The sequence below is a fragment of the Haliaeetus leucocephalus genome, unplaced genomic scaffold, assembly GCF_000737465.1.
Source record: "Haliaeetus leucocephalus isolate CR32 unplaced genomic scaffold, Haliaeetus_leucocephalus-4.0 Scaffold284, whole genome shotgun sequence".
Lineage (NCBI taxonomy): Eukaryota > Metazoa > Chordata > Aves > Accipitriformes > Accipitridae > Haliaeetus > Haliaeetus leucocephalus.
Genome location: NW_010972720.1, coordinates 7,106,803 through 7,120,384, shown reverse-complemented (window position 1 = coordinate 7,120,384; position 13,582 = coordinate 7,106,803). Strand labels below are relative to the sequence as shown.

General features: G+C 38.0%; 2 protein-coding genes across 4 annotated transcripts in view; one reads left to right on the top strand and one right to left on the bottom strand.

Annotated features, from left to right (window-relative positions):
• Positions 1 to 1,229: 1,229 nt before the first annotated feature.
• Positions 1,230 to 11,177, bottom strand: LOC104833391 (chromosome unknown open reading frame, human C4orf47). Its single transcript, XM_010570019.1, has 7 exons — positions 11,081 to 11,177; positions 9,800 to 10,019; positions 6,810 to 6,947; positions 6,646 to 6,721; positions 5,259 to 5,438; positions 3,095 to 3,267; positions 1,230 to 1,278 (listed from the first exon to the last, which is right to left on the bottom strand). Exons 1-7 carry the CDS (start codon positions 11,175 to 11,177, stop codon positions 1,230 to 1,232), a joined length of 933 nt encoding a protein of 310 aa, XP_010568321.1.
• Positions 11,178 to 13,499: 2,322 nt separating this feature from the next.
• Positions 13,500 to 13,582, top strand: part of UFSP2 (UFM1-specific peptidase 2) — a 15,291-nt gene continuing 15,208 nt past the window's right edge. For all 3 annotated transcript variants that reach the window (XM_010570017.1, XM_010570016.1, XM_010570015.1), the window contains exon 1: positions 13,500 to 13,563. In XM_010570017.1, coding sequence (XP_010568319.1) covers positions 13,522 to 13,563 — 42 coding nt within the window. In that variant the 5' untranslated portion in view covers positions 13,500 to 13,521. The remainder of the gene's footprint in view (positions 13,564 to 13,582) is intronic.

The window sequence follows — 13,582 nt, the reverse complement described above, 5'->3', positions numbered from 1 at the left end:
CGGCGGGCCGGGCCTGCCGCCGGGGAGGACGGCGTCGGGCAGCGCCACCGCGCGGGGGCGCTGCCAGGGCGTCCCTCCCCGCGCATCAGAATTCTTGTGTAAATTAGCGTCTTGGAATCCCGTCGGGTCCGGTTGACCTCAAGGTGAGGGTTTTTATGCTTCAACACACGCTGGAAGACCCGACCAACAGCTCCTGGGTTTATTTTGATTGTCATTGATGCCAGGAAAGGTGAGATCCAGTCTGGGAGTGCTTTAAAAAACTACTGTCCTGTGGACAGCGGTAAGGATACCATTTCGTGAATATTCTACAGTGGTACGATAAATCTCTGATAAAAGTGAATACAGAAATTCTGTCTTCGCGTAGTAGTTTGCACAAGTACATGCTGAGTATTTTTTTAATTTTCACAGTAAATCATCTTTGGTCTACACGAACAAATTTCTTGGACCACATATAAAAAGCTGACAAAAATTATTAAGATGAAGGTAAAGTGTACATTTAGGATCACAGTTCCATCTGAGAAGAAGCTAGCTTGAAAGACGGATCAGGTTTGTTAGGAACCTTCCACGTACGCAGAGTGACACGAAGCTGCTCTTGGGGAATATGGCAGCGCTTAGGGTTGTCAGGAAATGGAGGAAGGGCGGTAAATAGGTGCTGGTAACTAGAGGTGACCCCTCCCTTCGTAACAGCCAGCTTGTGGTCGGGTTTTGAACAATGCTTGGTATTGGTCGTTTTGAGAAGGTCATCAAAACTAAAATTTAGACATTTGTAAGACAGTTCTTACAGAAATCATAGCTGAAATAAAGTGCAAGTTGTAATTCTACTAAAGGGAAACAATGACCTTCGTTTCACTGTGGGCCACATGTGACTAACTTGGTTAATACGTACACTGCTACTCACTTTAAAATATATGCATTTTCTTCTACTGCAATATATAGTCAATTTGCAACCCAAATTACTCATTAGAAAGTCTGTTTTCTAAAAGTACATTTCAAAAGTCCAGTTAAGCAATAAGATAAAAATTTATATAAAAATACAACCTTCGTCTTAATAAATACATGATCTTAAATTATTTATTATAGCTTTATATTTAAAAACAAAAGATTGCATTCTCAATAATTAAAGAGATTGGATTACCCTAGATACTTGAATTCCACTTTTGACATTTTTATTTGCTTTGTTAACATTTTACAGAGTCTAAAAAGTGTACCCTTCATTTCACCTTTTGTACCTAATAAGATGTCAGCTGCGCAGTCTTGTAGTTCTTTACATTTAATGATCTGAAATGTAAATGAAGAGAAACTTATTAGATTTTTGTAGAATATCACTGTACAAATTACAGGAGTTTTGTAAAAATTAAAAACTGTGATATACCCAGTCCTGTAGTTAGATTTAATGACTTGAATCCTCATGAATTCAGATTTATTTCAATAGAGCTCTGCATGAGAGCAAGAATCTACACTAGCAAATCCAATTACAGGATTATGGTCCAAGTATCAGAAGATAAGCTTTCCATTGGAAAGTACATAAAGAACTGTAATTCAGTGGAGGAAGCAGATGATTTGAAAAATGTCTTACCACATTTCTTAAAATCTATGAGCTATGAGCTTCATGCTTATAATAAATTCAGTTCACAATTCTCATTCTATTAAACCTAGGAATAATGATGCAAATATAAATAAATACCTTCTTTAAAATTCTTAGGAGGGAAATAGCAGTGGAGAATTTGAAATACTAGTTTTAATTTCTCTCTGTGGAATTTCTGTTGGGTATGTGAAAATTTTCTCTTTACAAATATTTTTACTGAGTCCATCATAACTATTTCTGTGAGCACATAGTGATACTTCACCATCAGTCCCCCCCTTTCAATTTTGAAACCTACTTCACATACAGTTAGGGTTTCTTCCCAATAAAAACATTTCATTTGGGAACATGAATTTTTATTTGGTTGATAAAACAATAATACAAACAATTACACTAAGAAAGCTACTTAGACCAATACAGCATTCTTTTCCGTTTTACTAGTTTAAAAACACTAGTGCATACATGGAAGGTTGTACTTTCTTATGTCAGTTTTGGTAGTTACCACCAACCAAAAAGTTACTTTCAATTCTTTCTTATTTTCCATTAGTAATGAAAAGCAATGTGGAGCAATACGTAGCTTCTGGTTCTGCCTTGTCAGTGTAAATAAAAACTTCAAAATATCCCTGCAACTTAAAAAGTGATTATGCAAATGCCAATACATGGTGAAATAAAGTAAACAGAACAGCAATGGGGGAATAAGGGAGGTGTATTTCTTAGACTTCACATATGATATGTAAAAGACAAATCACAAATGTAAAGCAGATTCCTCTAAGAGAGTTTTTCAAATTTTAATGAAGTATTTCTAAACTGTTTCATGTTACTCAAGGAGTATGCAATATGCTTAACTGTTCTACATGCAATCTTAGAAGTCTGCATTTGAAAGCGGTTTCTCTAAATAACTCGAAAGAACACAATCTTGATTTTTTGCTTGAATTACAACAGAGCCAAAACCAGAAAAAAAGTTTGTTTAAATAGAAGGTTTATAGCTTAGTAAGATAAAAAAAATAAAGGATTATGTGCTTGTCTACCTATAGACATACACTGTGTACTATAAATTTCTTCTAACATTGCACAGTGACATGTTTGTAGTTAGGAATCCAATTTGAGTGCCATTGTTTCAAAAGCTTCACAGGCTTAGATTACCTAATGTTATGTTTTCCAGCAGAGGGAGCCAATTTTATTCCATAAACATAAGGGAAAACAAAAACATTTAAACAGGAACATTCCTAGTCTTTTTACATTTATCAAGTCAGAAAAGAATAAAAATTAATAATTTTTCAGTGACATCTGTATAGCATGATTCTGAAGGTCTCTCAAAAGCCTTATAAAGTAACCTGAATTTACAGAAGAGAGTTGGAATAAATTTTGAAAGCCAAGTTCCTTATACATTTCTTACCCTTTTGTTAATAATGCATTCCTTCATTTATTCAGTTATTTTAGACAGCAATAAACAGCTGTGCTAATGACTTTTGGTAGACAGCATACATGAAACATGAACTCAAAGGAGCTTACCTTGTGACATTTAAAGTTATTATGCTTCTAACAGGTCTGCTTTTTGGTCCAGCGGGAGGATGAAAAATCTGTCGTTCTTTATTAGTTGTGATAGCCTTAGATTTTTTAATTACATAAGGGTCAGCGGAATGGCTTGGGTAAGGATCAAATGTGCCTCCTTTCATGCCCCCTGACTGAAAAAAAAAACTTTTTGAAGTGCCAAACTACAATATAATTGAGTAAATTAAAGTATTTTTCATGCAAAAGCAAGTAAGAATACTGAATAGCAAACTGCATCATATTATATAAAAAACCAAAAAAACAAAACAAATATTCCTTAAATTTGCAATGGAAACTTTAAGGAAAATCTTAGTCATTATTTTGATGAATTCTCAGTTTCAAATGTTCTTTCATAAGTCTGGATTTTGAGGAAAGGAGCTTGAAAATGTGACAGAAAAAGTAAAAACATAACTCACTAAAATGAGCAATGTTGTGGCAAAAAAAGGGAATTCCTTTGTCACTAGTAGTTTACTAGTACACCTCCATGTCCAGTACTGGTGTAGGGATTCTTACATACAGCAGGGCTTGGGCATTATTATCAATGTGCTTTCTGACATACAGGATTGAATACAGCAGTGGCTTTTCCTGAAATGTTACATCCACTAGTAGTACTACATGAGTGGCAAATTTTAGTTAAAAAATATGCAGAGACCTGATTAATTCTTTGCAATCCCCTAGTACAGCTGAACCCCACAGACTGCTGAGGCTGCATTCCTGAAAAGTGTGGCAATAAGCAATTCAATCAACAATAAAGCAATTTTTCCCCTAAGAATTTATATAGCAGAGGGAAAGTGTGCAGTAGCTTGGGAAGTACACATAATTTAAATATAAGGGGAAAGCATATATGGTATGAAAGATGGGGAGCCTGAAGCAGGATCATGAGCATTGTCAGCCAGCCAAGGTGCTGACTTTCTAGCAGCTAACTTTTCTGAACAGATTTCCATTCTGAAAGATCTCAGCTGCCTCATCGATGAGGCCAAACACCCAACGCAATTATTCGTGTGTAAGCATTTTTGCAGTCTCTTTCTGAATAGTTAAATTTTCCTTGCTATCATCATCTTCCTCAGGTGAATCAATGTCAGTCAAATAAGGGTGAAGGACATAATAATAGGAAAACAGTGGTTAGCAGAGCACAGTGTTAAATGACTGACAATGGAACTCCAAAATGAAGAGCTGAAAAGTGACAGATTAAGGGGTGTTACTGTATTAGGTATCTGGAGTCATTTAAGAGAGAGGTATTTATGCATCTTAAACCCATTTCAAAGTGAAATTAAGGTTTAGCCTAAGGTGAATGGCATAAATTTAATATCTCATCTCAAAAAAAATCTATCAAAATGGAATGTTTTATGGAATGGAAAAATACCATTCAGATTTTAAGAAATAATGACACTAAGCAACTGGAACTAATGAACTATGTTCCTATATACCCTTCATAATAACCCCAGGCTTTATTTCTTATGCCCTCTAAGCCCTGCCACATATATTTATTCCCATCCTTTTCCTCCTTTTCTCCTAAATACTAAAGAGTTGGCAAATTCTAAAGTGGACTGCAAATTTGTGTCTGCTGATGGACGAGCAACAGATAATTCCTGAGTTTATTCTTTCCCTGAGCAGAGGGACTAACCTGACATTTTCTGCTCCTTCCAGCTATCCATTCCCATCACACTTCTCAGAATTATCTTTTAGATGTTTGTCTTTATAGGGTGAGAGTAATTAGCAGGTTCAAAAATGATAGACGTGGCTGACAGAGTCCAAAATAGGAGAGCATTTCATTTTGCAACAGTAATCTAGTCTTACTGTCATTTATTGTATAACCTTCTGCTTTTTATCTTTTTGTGGTGTGTGCAGTCAATTAACTGTATGTTAACAGCACTATGCAGATTTTAAAGAGAAACACTTTTTAGGTTACTTGAAATTAGTTAGCAGTTGTTGTTGGGTCAAACAAGATTTCATTGCTTTGTAAACTGAAAACAAAGTAAATGGAATAATACCTTTTGTAAGAAAAATAAGAAATTAATAGCAAAACCTAACATTTATTTTTATCTTATGTACTATAAGCAAAGCTTTTAACAGGAAATATCTGAATATTTATCTTTTGTCTCCAGTAGCTATAAGACAAACTAACCTTTTTAGCAGGAGAACTTGGTTTGAAAGGTGGTGCAATTGGCTTCTCTGGAGGTGGTTTCTTCACAGGTGGCAAAGGTTTGTCATTAAAATAGGGATTCGTGTCAAAATAGTCCTGGGGATATAGATTTAACTTGAAAGGCCCTCCTTTAGCCAATCGTTTATGCTCCTCTTGCGCTTTCTGTAAAACAAATACTTTGAAAGAAACAGTCTTGAGGATTTTTACTGTATATTATTCTAAGAGAAAAATGGAAAGCATTTAAATTTAGTCTTGGAGAATGTTCACTCTAACTTTCTTTGCTCTTTGATGATCAAGGTATTTCATATACCCACCATGTATAATGGAACATAGATTCGCTAACCAGGAAGCGCAACAATCACTGTGAAAGTATGGTAGGAAAAGCACTGTGCATTTAAGATGTGTCTAACGGTATTGTATACCTGTATCTTGGGCATACATGCACACATACATGCTTGAAAATTCTGCCTGCATGCAGTCCAGCCACTCACCCTTGTGAACCCTGGCCACTACATTTCCCAGATTCTGAGCACCTTACTAAGCTGAACTTCTCTAGGAATTGGTTCTTTGTACCATGGGAGATGTTGACTATTCTTCCCAGATTCCATTTTAAAATAAAATAGGTTAAAACATTACGAACAATTAAAAGACAAGCATAAAACGTACCATCAGTAATACACTATCACCTGGTAATGCATGCTAATGTCTCAGAGCAAATTCCCTTTCTTCTATCCAGTGGAAACAATCCCACTTCCCTCTTTTCTCTGTTCTTCTCATTTTCTGCACTGGATATTTAATTTTGACACTGATTTTGTCTCAACTGCAGGTAACTGAATTGTTTCTTCTAATCTTGTTCTTACCCTAGACCAAAAAATGTCCTCCTGCTGCCATTTTTCAGTACATATGATGAAAATATATGATAACTAAAATCAGTGCAAGCACATTTACAAGTTTTCTTAGATTTATGAATTTATATGAAAAAAGGAAGAGGGTTTTTTTATGTAGTATCTAGGATAATGAGGTCCCATTCTTCTGACAACAACATAGAAGTATTATTGTTCTTGCTATTGGCATTGTTTGGTCATTATTGTATTATAGCTTAAGGTCTCCAAATATAAACTTAAGGTCAAATCCTGAATGGTAGAACTTGTGTGGGATACTGCCAGATGTCTCAAAGAAAAAATAATAAATGAAAAATACCTAAATATTTTTTAATACAGGATGGTCATTAATTTGTTTTCCTTCCTCCACTTTGTAAGTAAACATTAATGATTTCAAGCTAAAGGAAACACCACAGGGAACAAAAAGTTCATGTAAATTTTAATAAATAATCATAACACTAATACATAATAAAGACAAATATTTTTACCTTTGCATTTATTCTTTCTACTTCATACCCATCAGGTTCATGTGGATATTGTTCACCTATGGTAAGATTTGCATAACTGTAAAAACAAAATTAATTACTTAGGTGTTCAAAACTCAAGAAACATTTAATAAAATACTCTGCAAGAAGCAATATTGTGAAGTTACCCGTATCCAGTTCCTTTCTTTCCTGGATTAGTATAAAAATTCTTTCCAGGAGGAATGTATCTTTCTTTGGCTTTCAGTTGTGGACTGAAGTATGCATACGAACCTCCTATGGTTCCATAATAGCTGCCAAGTCCACATCTAAAAATAGCAAATGAACATATTAATTAATGTTTTGCAAATATTTCAGGCTTCCCATATCTAGTGTGCTAAAACGACAGTAAGTAGAAAACCCAAGCAATATATACATCTCAAGAGTTAAATATAAAACCAGATCAGATCCACTGTCCATGGAATCTACTACTACAGCAATTCTGTGCACAGTGTTATGGACAAAAAAGAAACAAGATGGTGCAGAGATGAAGTTTTAAAGTATCTTAATAACATAAATATGCTTAATAGAGATCATTTTAATTATGCGCCAACAAGGTGAAGTAACACTGGTAGAGACGGATTCACAAATGGAGACCCAGAGGAGTAGGTTAAACAGACCTGATGCTTGATGACAAGAGGACAGTCTTTCCCACAAGTTTACAGAGAACAGTAAGTTAGTGCTGGTATGATAATGGAGTGGCAGGCAGCATCTGCCCAGACAGGGTACCTGTCTGAAAGGGTTTTTTAATGGGAGATGTCAGGACTAGTTAACTTTCTGTCTTGTCACAGAAGGAAAGTAGAAGGAGGCATAGCTCATTTAGGAGAAATACTTCTGCCTACAAAGCTGCAGGAATTCACAAAGACTGTTTTTTAAAGACCAGCTTGAAAATCAGTATTTGCTGACAAGTGTAGGACATGCTTTCAAAGTACATGATCATAAAGCCACTAAAGGAAAAAAGGACCAAGACAAACTAATGAAATAGCTGAGTGGCAATTTGGTCCACTAAGCTGCAGCTACAGGGGTCCAAAACAACCCCAAACAACCAACCCTCTGTTCCCACACCCCAAAACCCCAAAACAGAACAGAAAAAAATAAACAGGAGCTACTATATGAGATCTGTCAACTACTCCAGATAGCTGAGGTAATCTGCTTTGCCTGTACTGTCTGCACTTATTGTGGGGAGAGAGTAAAGTGTCTCAAAGTGTCTCTCCTACTTAAAAGGGCCATTAATGAATAGTGACAGGATTAGGATGCCCAGATAACATTTTTCATCTTTGCACAAAACTCTAACCTACCTGTTTATTACCCTCCCCTTATTTAGGGACTTCATAAACTCATATATAGAAAAAAATGGGCAAACTGACAGTGCACAGACAACATTTATCTTGGTGTTTCCTAGCTCTTAAGTGCTTCATTTCATATTCTTCACATGTCACGTCTGTGTGTAGGCTTTTTATATGCCAGTAACAAAGTAACAGAGAACACACATATGAAAAAAAGAAAGGCCCAGGCTTCAGTCATATCTTCAGAATATGACATCTTTGCAACCTTTCCATTTGCAGCTAACAACAAATGTGGCTCCAATGTAAAGATTCCCAAGAGCTGCTTATCATTCAGACAGCCAAGAACAACAATTCAGAGAACAGCAACAGAGCTCTGTGCTAGTTCCGCAGTTACAATGGGAGTCAGTTTTGGATATAAGAAATGTATAATTGCTCTCCATAATTGCTTCAGGATTCCATTAAAAGATAACCTAACCACATTCCCAGCCTCTGCTTTGTGCTACTCTGCCAGTACAGATTTAGGGGAGGATAAAGACAATAAAGAACCTGCCCTAAAGTTCATGTCTAGATGAATTCAGAAGTCTTACAACAAGAATAAGAGCACGAGCTGCTGCACCAACAGCCAAGAAGTGCATTTGTGGAGGCAGTATGTGGAAGAGAGCACATCAGTAGGTCTTCATTGTAAGCAAGACTCCCACTGTTGGTTTCAGAACCCAGGAAGTAAGTGAACAGGACTCTCATTGACTGTCATGTGCCTAGGTGTTTCTAACAGTTAAACCCTTATAAATCATTTGGTTGCTATGAAGTCAAGTTGTAGCTGAAAGAAAGTTTTGAACACAGGACTCGCACATTGTCTGTCCCATCAAAAATAGCACACATATATCCAACAGAAAGCCTACACACAATGTCTTACATTCCTATTAAAAGCTAAGGTGTTCCTTTAACATACAACAGAACATACAACATACTAATCCTTGCATCCTAAAATATAAATATATATATATAAAATAAACAAAAGGTTACTCTCCAAACAAAAGCAAAGCTGCAGAAAGATATGACTAAATGTAACCACAAGACTGTAAGAACCAAGCCCTGTACATAGACTGAATCCTCCTGTCCAAGAACAAAACAAGATTGTATAGTTATAAATGAGTAACCAGGCTCTACTGTTTTTCACATGTGAATAATAATAGTTATATGACACCAATTTCATTGGTGTCATTTTGTCATGCAATTAATGTTGTGCAAATAGCAAAGATGTATTTATTTTAATATTCTACATATATTCCTCAGCTCTGTAACATGTTCTGATCATCCTATAGGATAATTGGTATTTTTTTTTAGCAAAAAGATAATGGATATGGATTTGCTGAGAGAAGAACGTTACACCTGGATAATGGCCCCTTTTCCTACTGTTTATGCAATATATGTGCCATCTCTGTTTTGGGAGGCTCAGAAATGGGAAAGAGAAGATACTGCATCCAACAAGTTCCAACAGATTTCCTCCTAAATTAAAATGAAATAGTCATTTGTTAATTATCCATATCCTTTTCCCATAGCCATCTTCATTTTCATCGAAAGTAAAAAGCTAAAGGTAATGTTTATAGCAAAAAACACTAGTTAAGAGCAAGCATCAGGACTTGATTTCTACCTGTGTTCAGCCTTCCCTGTGTTGCTGCTCAAAATTCTTCGCTCAGTACTGACTAACACCACATTGTATAAAACAACAGTATTGTACTCTTATTGCAGGTTTTAAAAGAAATAATCTGTGAAAATCATCTTTAGCATACAGAAAAAAAAAAAAGGTCAATTTAAAACATTTTCACAACACTTACGGCAATTTGTCTCCATTACTGGGAAGGAAAGCTTTGCCCAAATTTTTCTTTGATTCTGACAATCTATAGCGTCTCCTTAGCTGAACAGGGTTTGAGTAGGCTTCACCATCGAAAATCCTCACAAACTGAGGCTCAAAATAACCTGCCTGCAGAGCTGACAATGTTTTGGTTCCCCCAGGAAACATCTGTCTGTTCTTGCTCGCAGCTTCGTTAAAAGGGCCTTTAAAAAAGTAAGCACTGTAAATAGCTGTTCGATGTTAGTGCTTCTCTTAGCCTACATTAAAAAAATAAGGTCCGGATCTGGGTGGCTCAAAGAATGTACTGCAGAGCATTTAACTTGTAAAACATGCATGTAAATGGTTGTCTGAAAGACAATGCTATGAGAAGGTATTCACAGCATCTCATTTTAGTTTTCTAACCCCGGCACTTGCTTTACAGGCAATGGAGAGAGATTGGTTACTCCAGGCTACAATTCAGAGCTATTTACATACTACTACTACTACATACTACTATTACTCTGAGTAATACTTCAGAGGAGCATCTCTCTCTCTCTCCCACTGATTACAGACTGGGTCAAATAGCTTAAGTGCCTCCATTGGGTTTTGAATCCCCAGCAGCTCAGTGTGGTGGAAGTATATCAGCCAGGGTTCTGGTGGACACGTTCATCACTGACACAACAACACAGCAGAAGTGTCTGTATTGAGAAGCCAGGATTATTTTGCATTATCACTTCAAACCAGCTACTGAGAGTTAACCTCTGTAACCTTACTAATTACAAAAATTACCTTTCTCAATGAGTATTCTCATTAAACAACAACAAAAAAAGGAAAAGACAGGATGGGGAATCTCACACACGTGAGTCAGATCAGAACAAAAAAACCTGCATCTCTAGTTTAAAAATAATGACAATCTAAGTGTCAATGACAGAAAACCTGCTGAAAGAGCATAGAAAAAACACTATTGTTTTTCACAAAAGCATAAAAATAGTGGTAACTTGCAGATAATTAATATTAAAAAGAAATGTATACACTAAAAGATTTTATCAGTCTTATTATGCATAGATATTTTTCAGTTTTACTGGACTTCTCCTTTCTTCGATATATTCATTCCAATCTATCAAGCCTTTCTCTTAATAATACAGACCTGAGCAAAGAATATGCATGAAAAAACAGTTCCTTCTAATAAAAAAAAAAATACATTAGAAAATAGTGATTCTGAAAGTAAATGGATACTAGAGCTGGTCCCTGTCACTAAACAGTGATTAAAATTAAATGTACTTACGCATATAATGTGATACATATTTATCTCCAATGGTAACATAACCCATTTCACTGAAGAGGCCAATCCTCTCCATATCACTTTTCCCTTCCGCAGGCATGGCTGGATCTGTGTGATGGTGCACTGCACTAAAAGGGTGGAAGTATCCTTGTTTATTTGTTCTACTGCAAAAGTCTATGAGCAGTCCACATCTGTAAACAAAATGTTTATTAAAGTAAAATGCAAGAATTTTTGGTTAAAAATACTAGCAATAAATGTAATCTGAAGAAAGTAATCTACAATATGTTTGACAGCTTTGGTGCTTATACAACAAATGGACTATGTGGGATTTAGACACCATTAAATCTCCTCTGTTAAATTCAAAACATGACCAAAGAGAGAAAATCAAATGCTTTTGTTTTGTGATAAATCTGGTGCAATTCTTACTGAATTTTCATAGCTGGGTCAAAACTTATGACAGATGTCTTCAGAGTACTAAGATGAGAGGTTTTGGTGGCATTAACAGCTAGTAATAAAACATGCTGAGCAGCTTCCTTCTTCATGTTGTGGCTTATCTCTAGCAATAGCTTTCAGTCACTTTCTAACAATGGTATAGAAGGTCGGTGTATGGACAAATCTGTGGTAAAACGTAAAAGTGGAATTTTGGAAGCCCTCTAACTAATCCAAGACCTGGTCATGGTTAAATGTATTTCCAATTTCTTATTGGTTTTAATGCAAGTGATTTACAGTCAATGTTAGTTTTTCCTCATCATCACCCTCATTGGAGCCTGTCAGAACCAAGGAAAATGCCTAGTCAACAAGTGTAAGGAACTCAAGGGCTTGAACAGAGAGCATGCTTAGCACTAGGATTACCAGGGATCTGATTCCCAGAGTGAAAACTAGTAGAGATGGGAATCAGAATCAGCTAGAGGAAGAACTGCCTTGAGGAGGAAAATAACAATATATGGTAGGTTCACCAGGAATGGAAATCAAGGCAGAATAAAGTGGTTAATACGTTAGTAAAGCTATTTCTTGAAAGTCATGAAACATAAGAATTATCCAAAAAATCAAGGATATGCAAACAAATAGCTGAAGTATCTGTGTCCACACAGCTTGAAAGAGAGCAGGGAAGTTAAGAAGACATTAGAGTGGAATACAGATTAAAGACAATGTAGATCAAGTCCCATGTTGGTATTAACTATGGGGGTGAAGGCAAGATGGAAGATAGCAATGAAAATAGGCAGCAGAAAACTCTGAGAGATTAATATCACATATTAGCTGTATCTGGCATGTGGGTGCTGAGTAGAAAAGCACCAGCAGTGGAAATCTGTATAATAATATAGACTTTATATATTTTATTATAAGAAATAATATGCTGGAACACTGTGTACGATGGAAGGGCTAGCCACATTTTGCTTATGCTCAGCACGCAGGATGGACAGCATGCAGAAGTTTTAAAAAGTTTAAAGCAATTTTTTTTGCAAGGTGCAGAGGTTCACACAGTGTAAAATGACCATCGCTTCATCAGATAAAGTCAGTACTGTTCTTTGGTAGATGTAGATGTTGGGTAAGGAACCAAAGGGCAGGTGACAACAAATGGCACTGAAAGAAGAGATGACAGAAAGCCGACCCTTGGAAACAAACTTAAGGGTTCACTGTTATGAAGCCAGTTGGCATTATTGATGAGGAGGACAGGAGTAATTTATCGAAAGTTAATAGACCTGGAATTTAACTCTACGGTGTAAAGCACGGGTCGTTGCTCAAGGGATTAATGGGAAGGATTTCTGGACCTCAGCAGTTCGATGCGACTGAGGAGATGTAACGAGGCGGAGGAGCCTGGCCTGGCAGTAGCAGTACTGCCAGTCAGCAGGCGGGCAAGCACGGTTCTGCAGCGTCTCCCGAGGAACTGGTAGGGAAGGTGAGGACATACCAGTATTTTGCCACAGAGCGCTGGTACCCCATAAACCGTCTGAAGTGCAGCTGCGGTTGGTTGCCCAAGCTAAAGCAAGCTCGACGCAGTACGCCAGAGCGCGCCGGCCCAGCGCTAAGCGCGACAGCACCGCAGGGTACGGAAAGCCGGTGACATCGAGAGGCAACCGAGCGGCACCGCGGCCACCTACTCGCCGGAGCCGGTACCTCACTCGCCTGGGACGGCCGCCGGCAGGAGCGAGAGGCGGTGCGGCGGGGAGCGCCCGCGGCCGCCACCCCCCCGCTCTGTTGGTGCCGGTTGCCCAGGAGGCGGGAAAGCCCAACCGGCAGAGCGGGCAAGTCTCGCCTATGCCCCCCCCGCCCCCGGCTCCCTGCATTGGTACGGCCCAAGGCGATCGCGGCTGCGCAGCACCGCAGTGCGACGGGGCGACGGGCGGGGGGGGGCGGGCAGCTGGCCCGCTCCGCCCCCCCCCCACGCACCTCTCCAGCTCGCGCGGCGCCTTCCCCGGGGCCGGGAGCGCGCGTGCGCGGGGAGGATGCGGCCGGGCTCGGCCCCCGCTGCGGCGCTGACGGACGTGGTGAGTCCGCCCCTTCCCC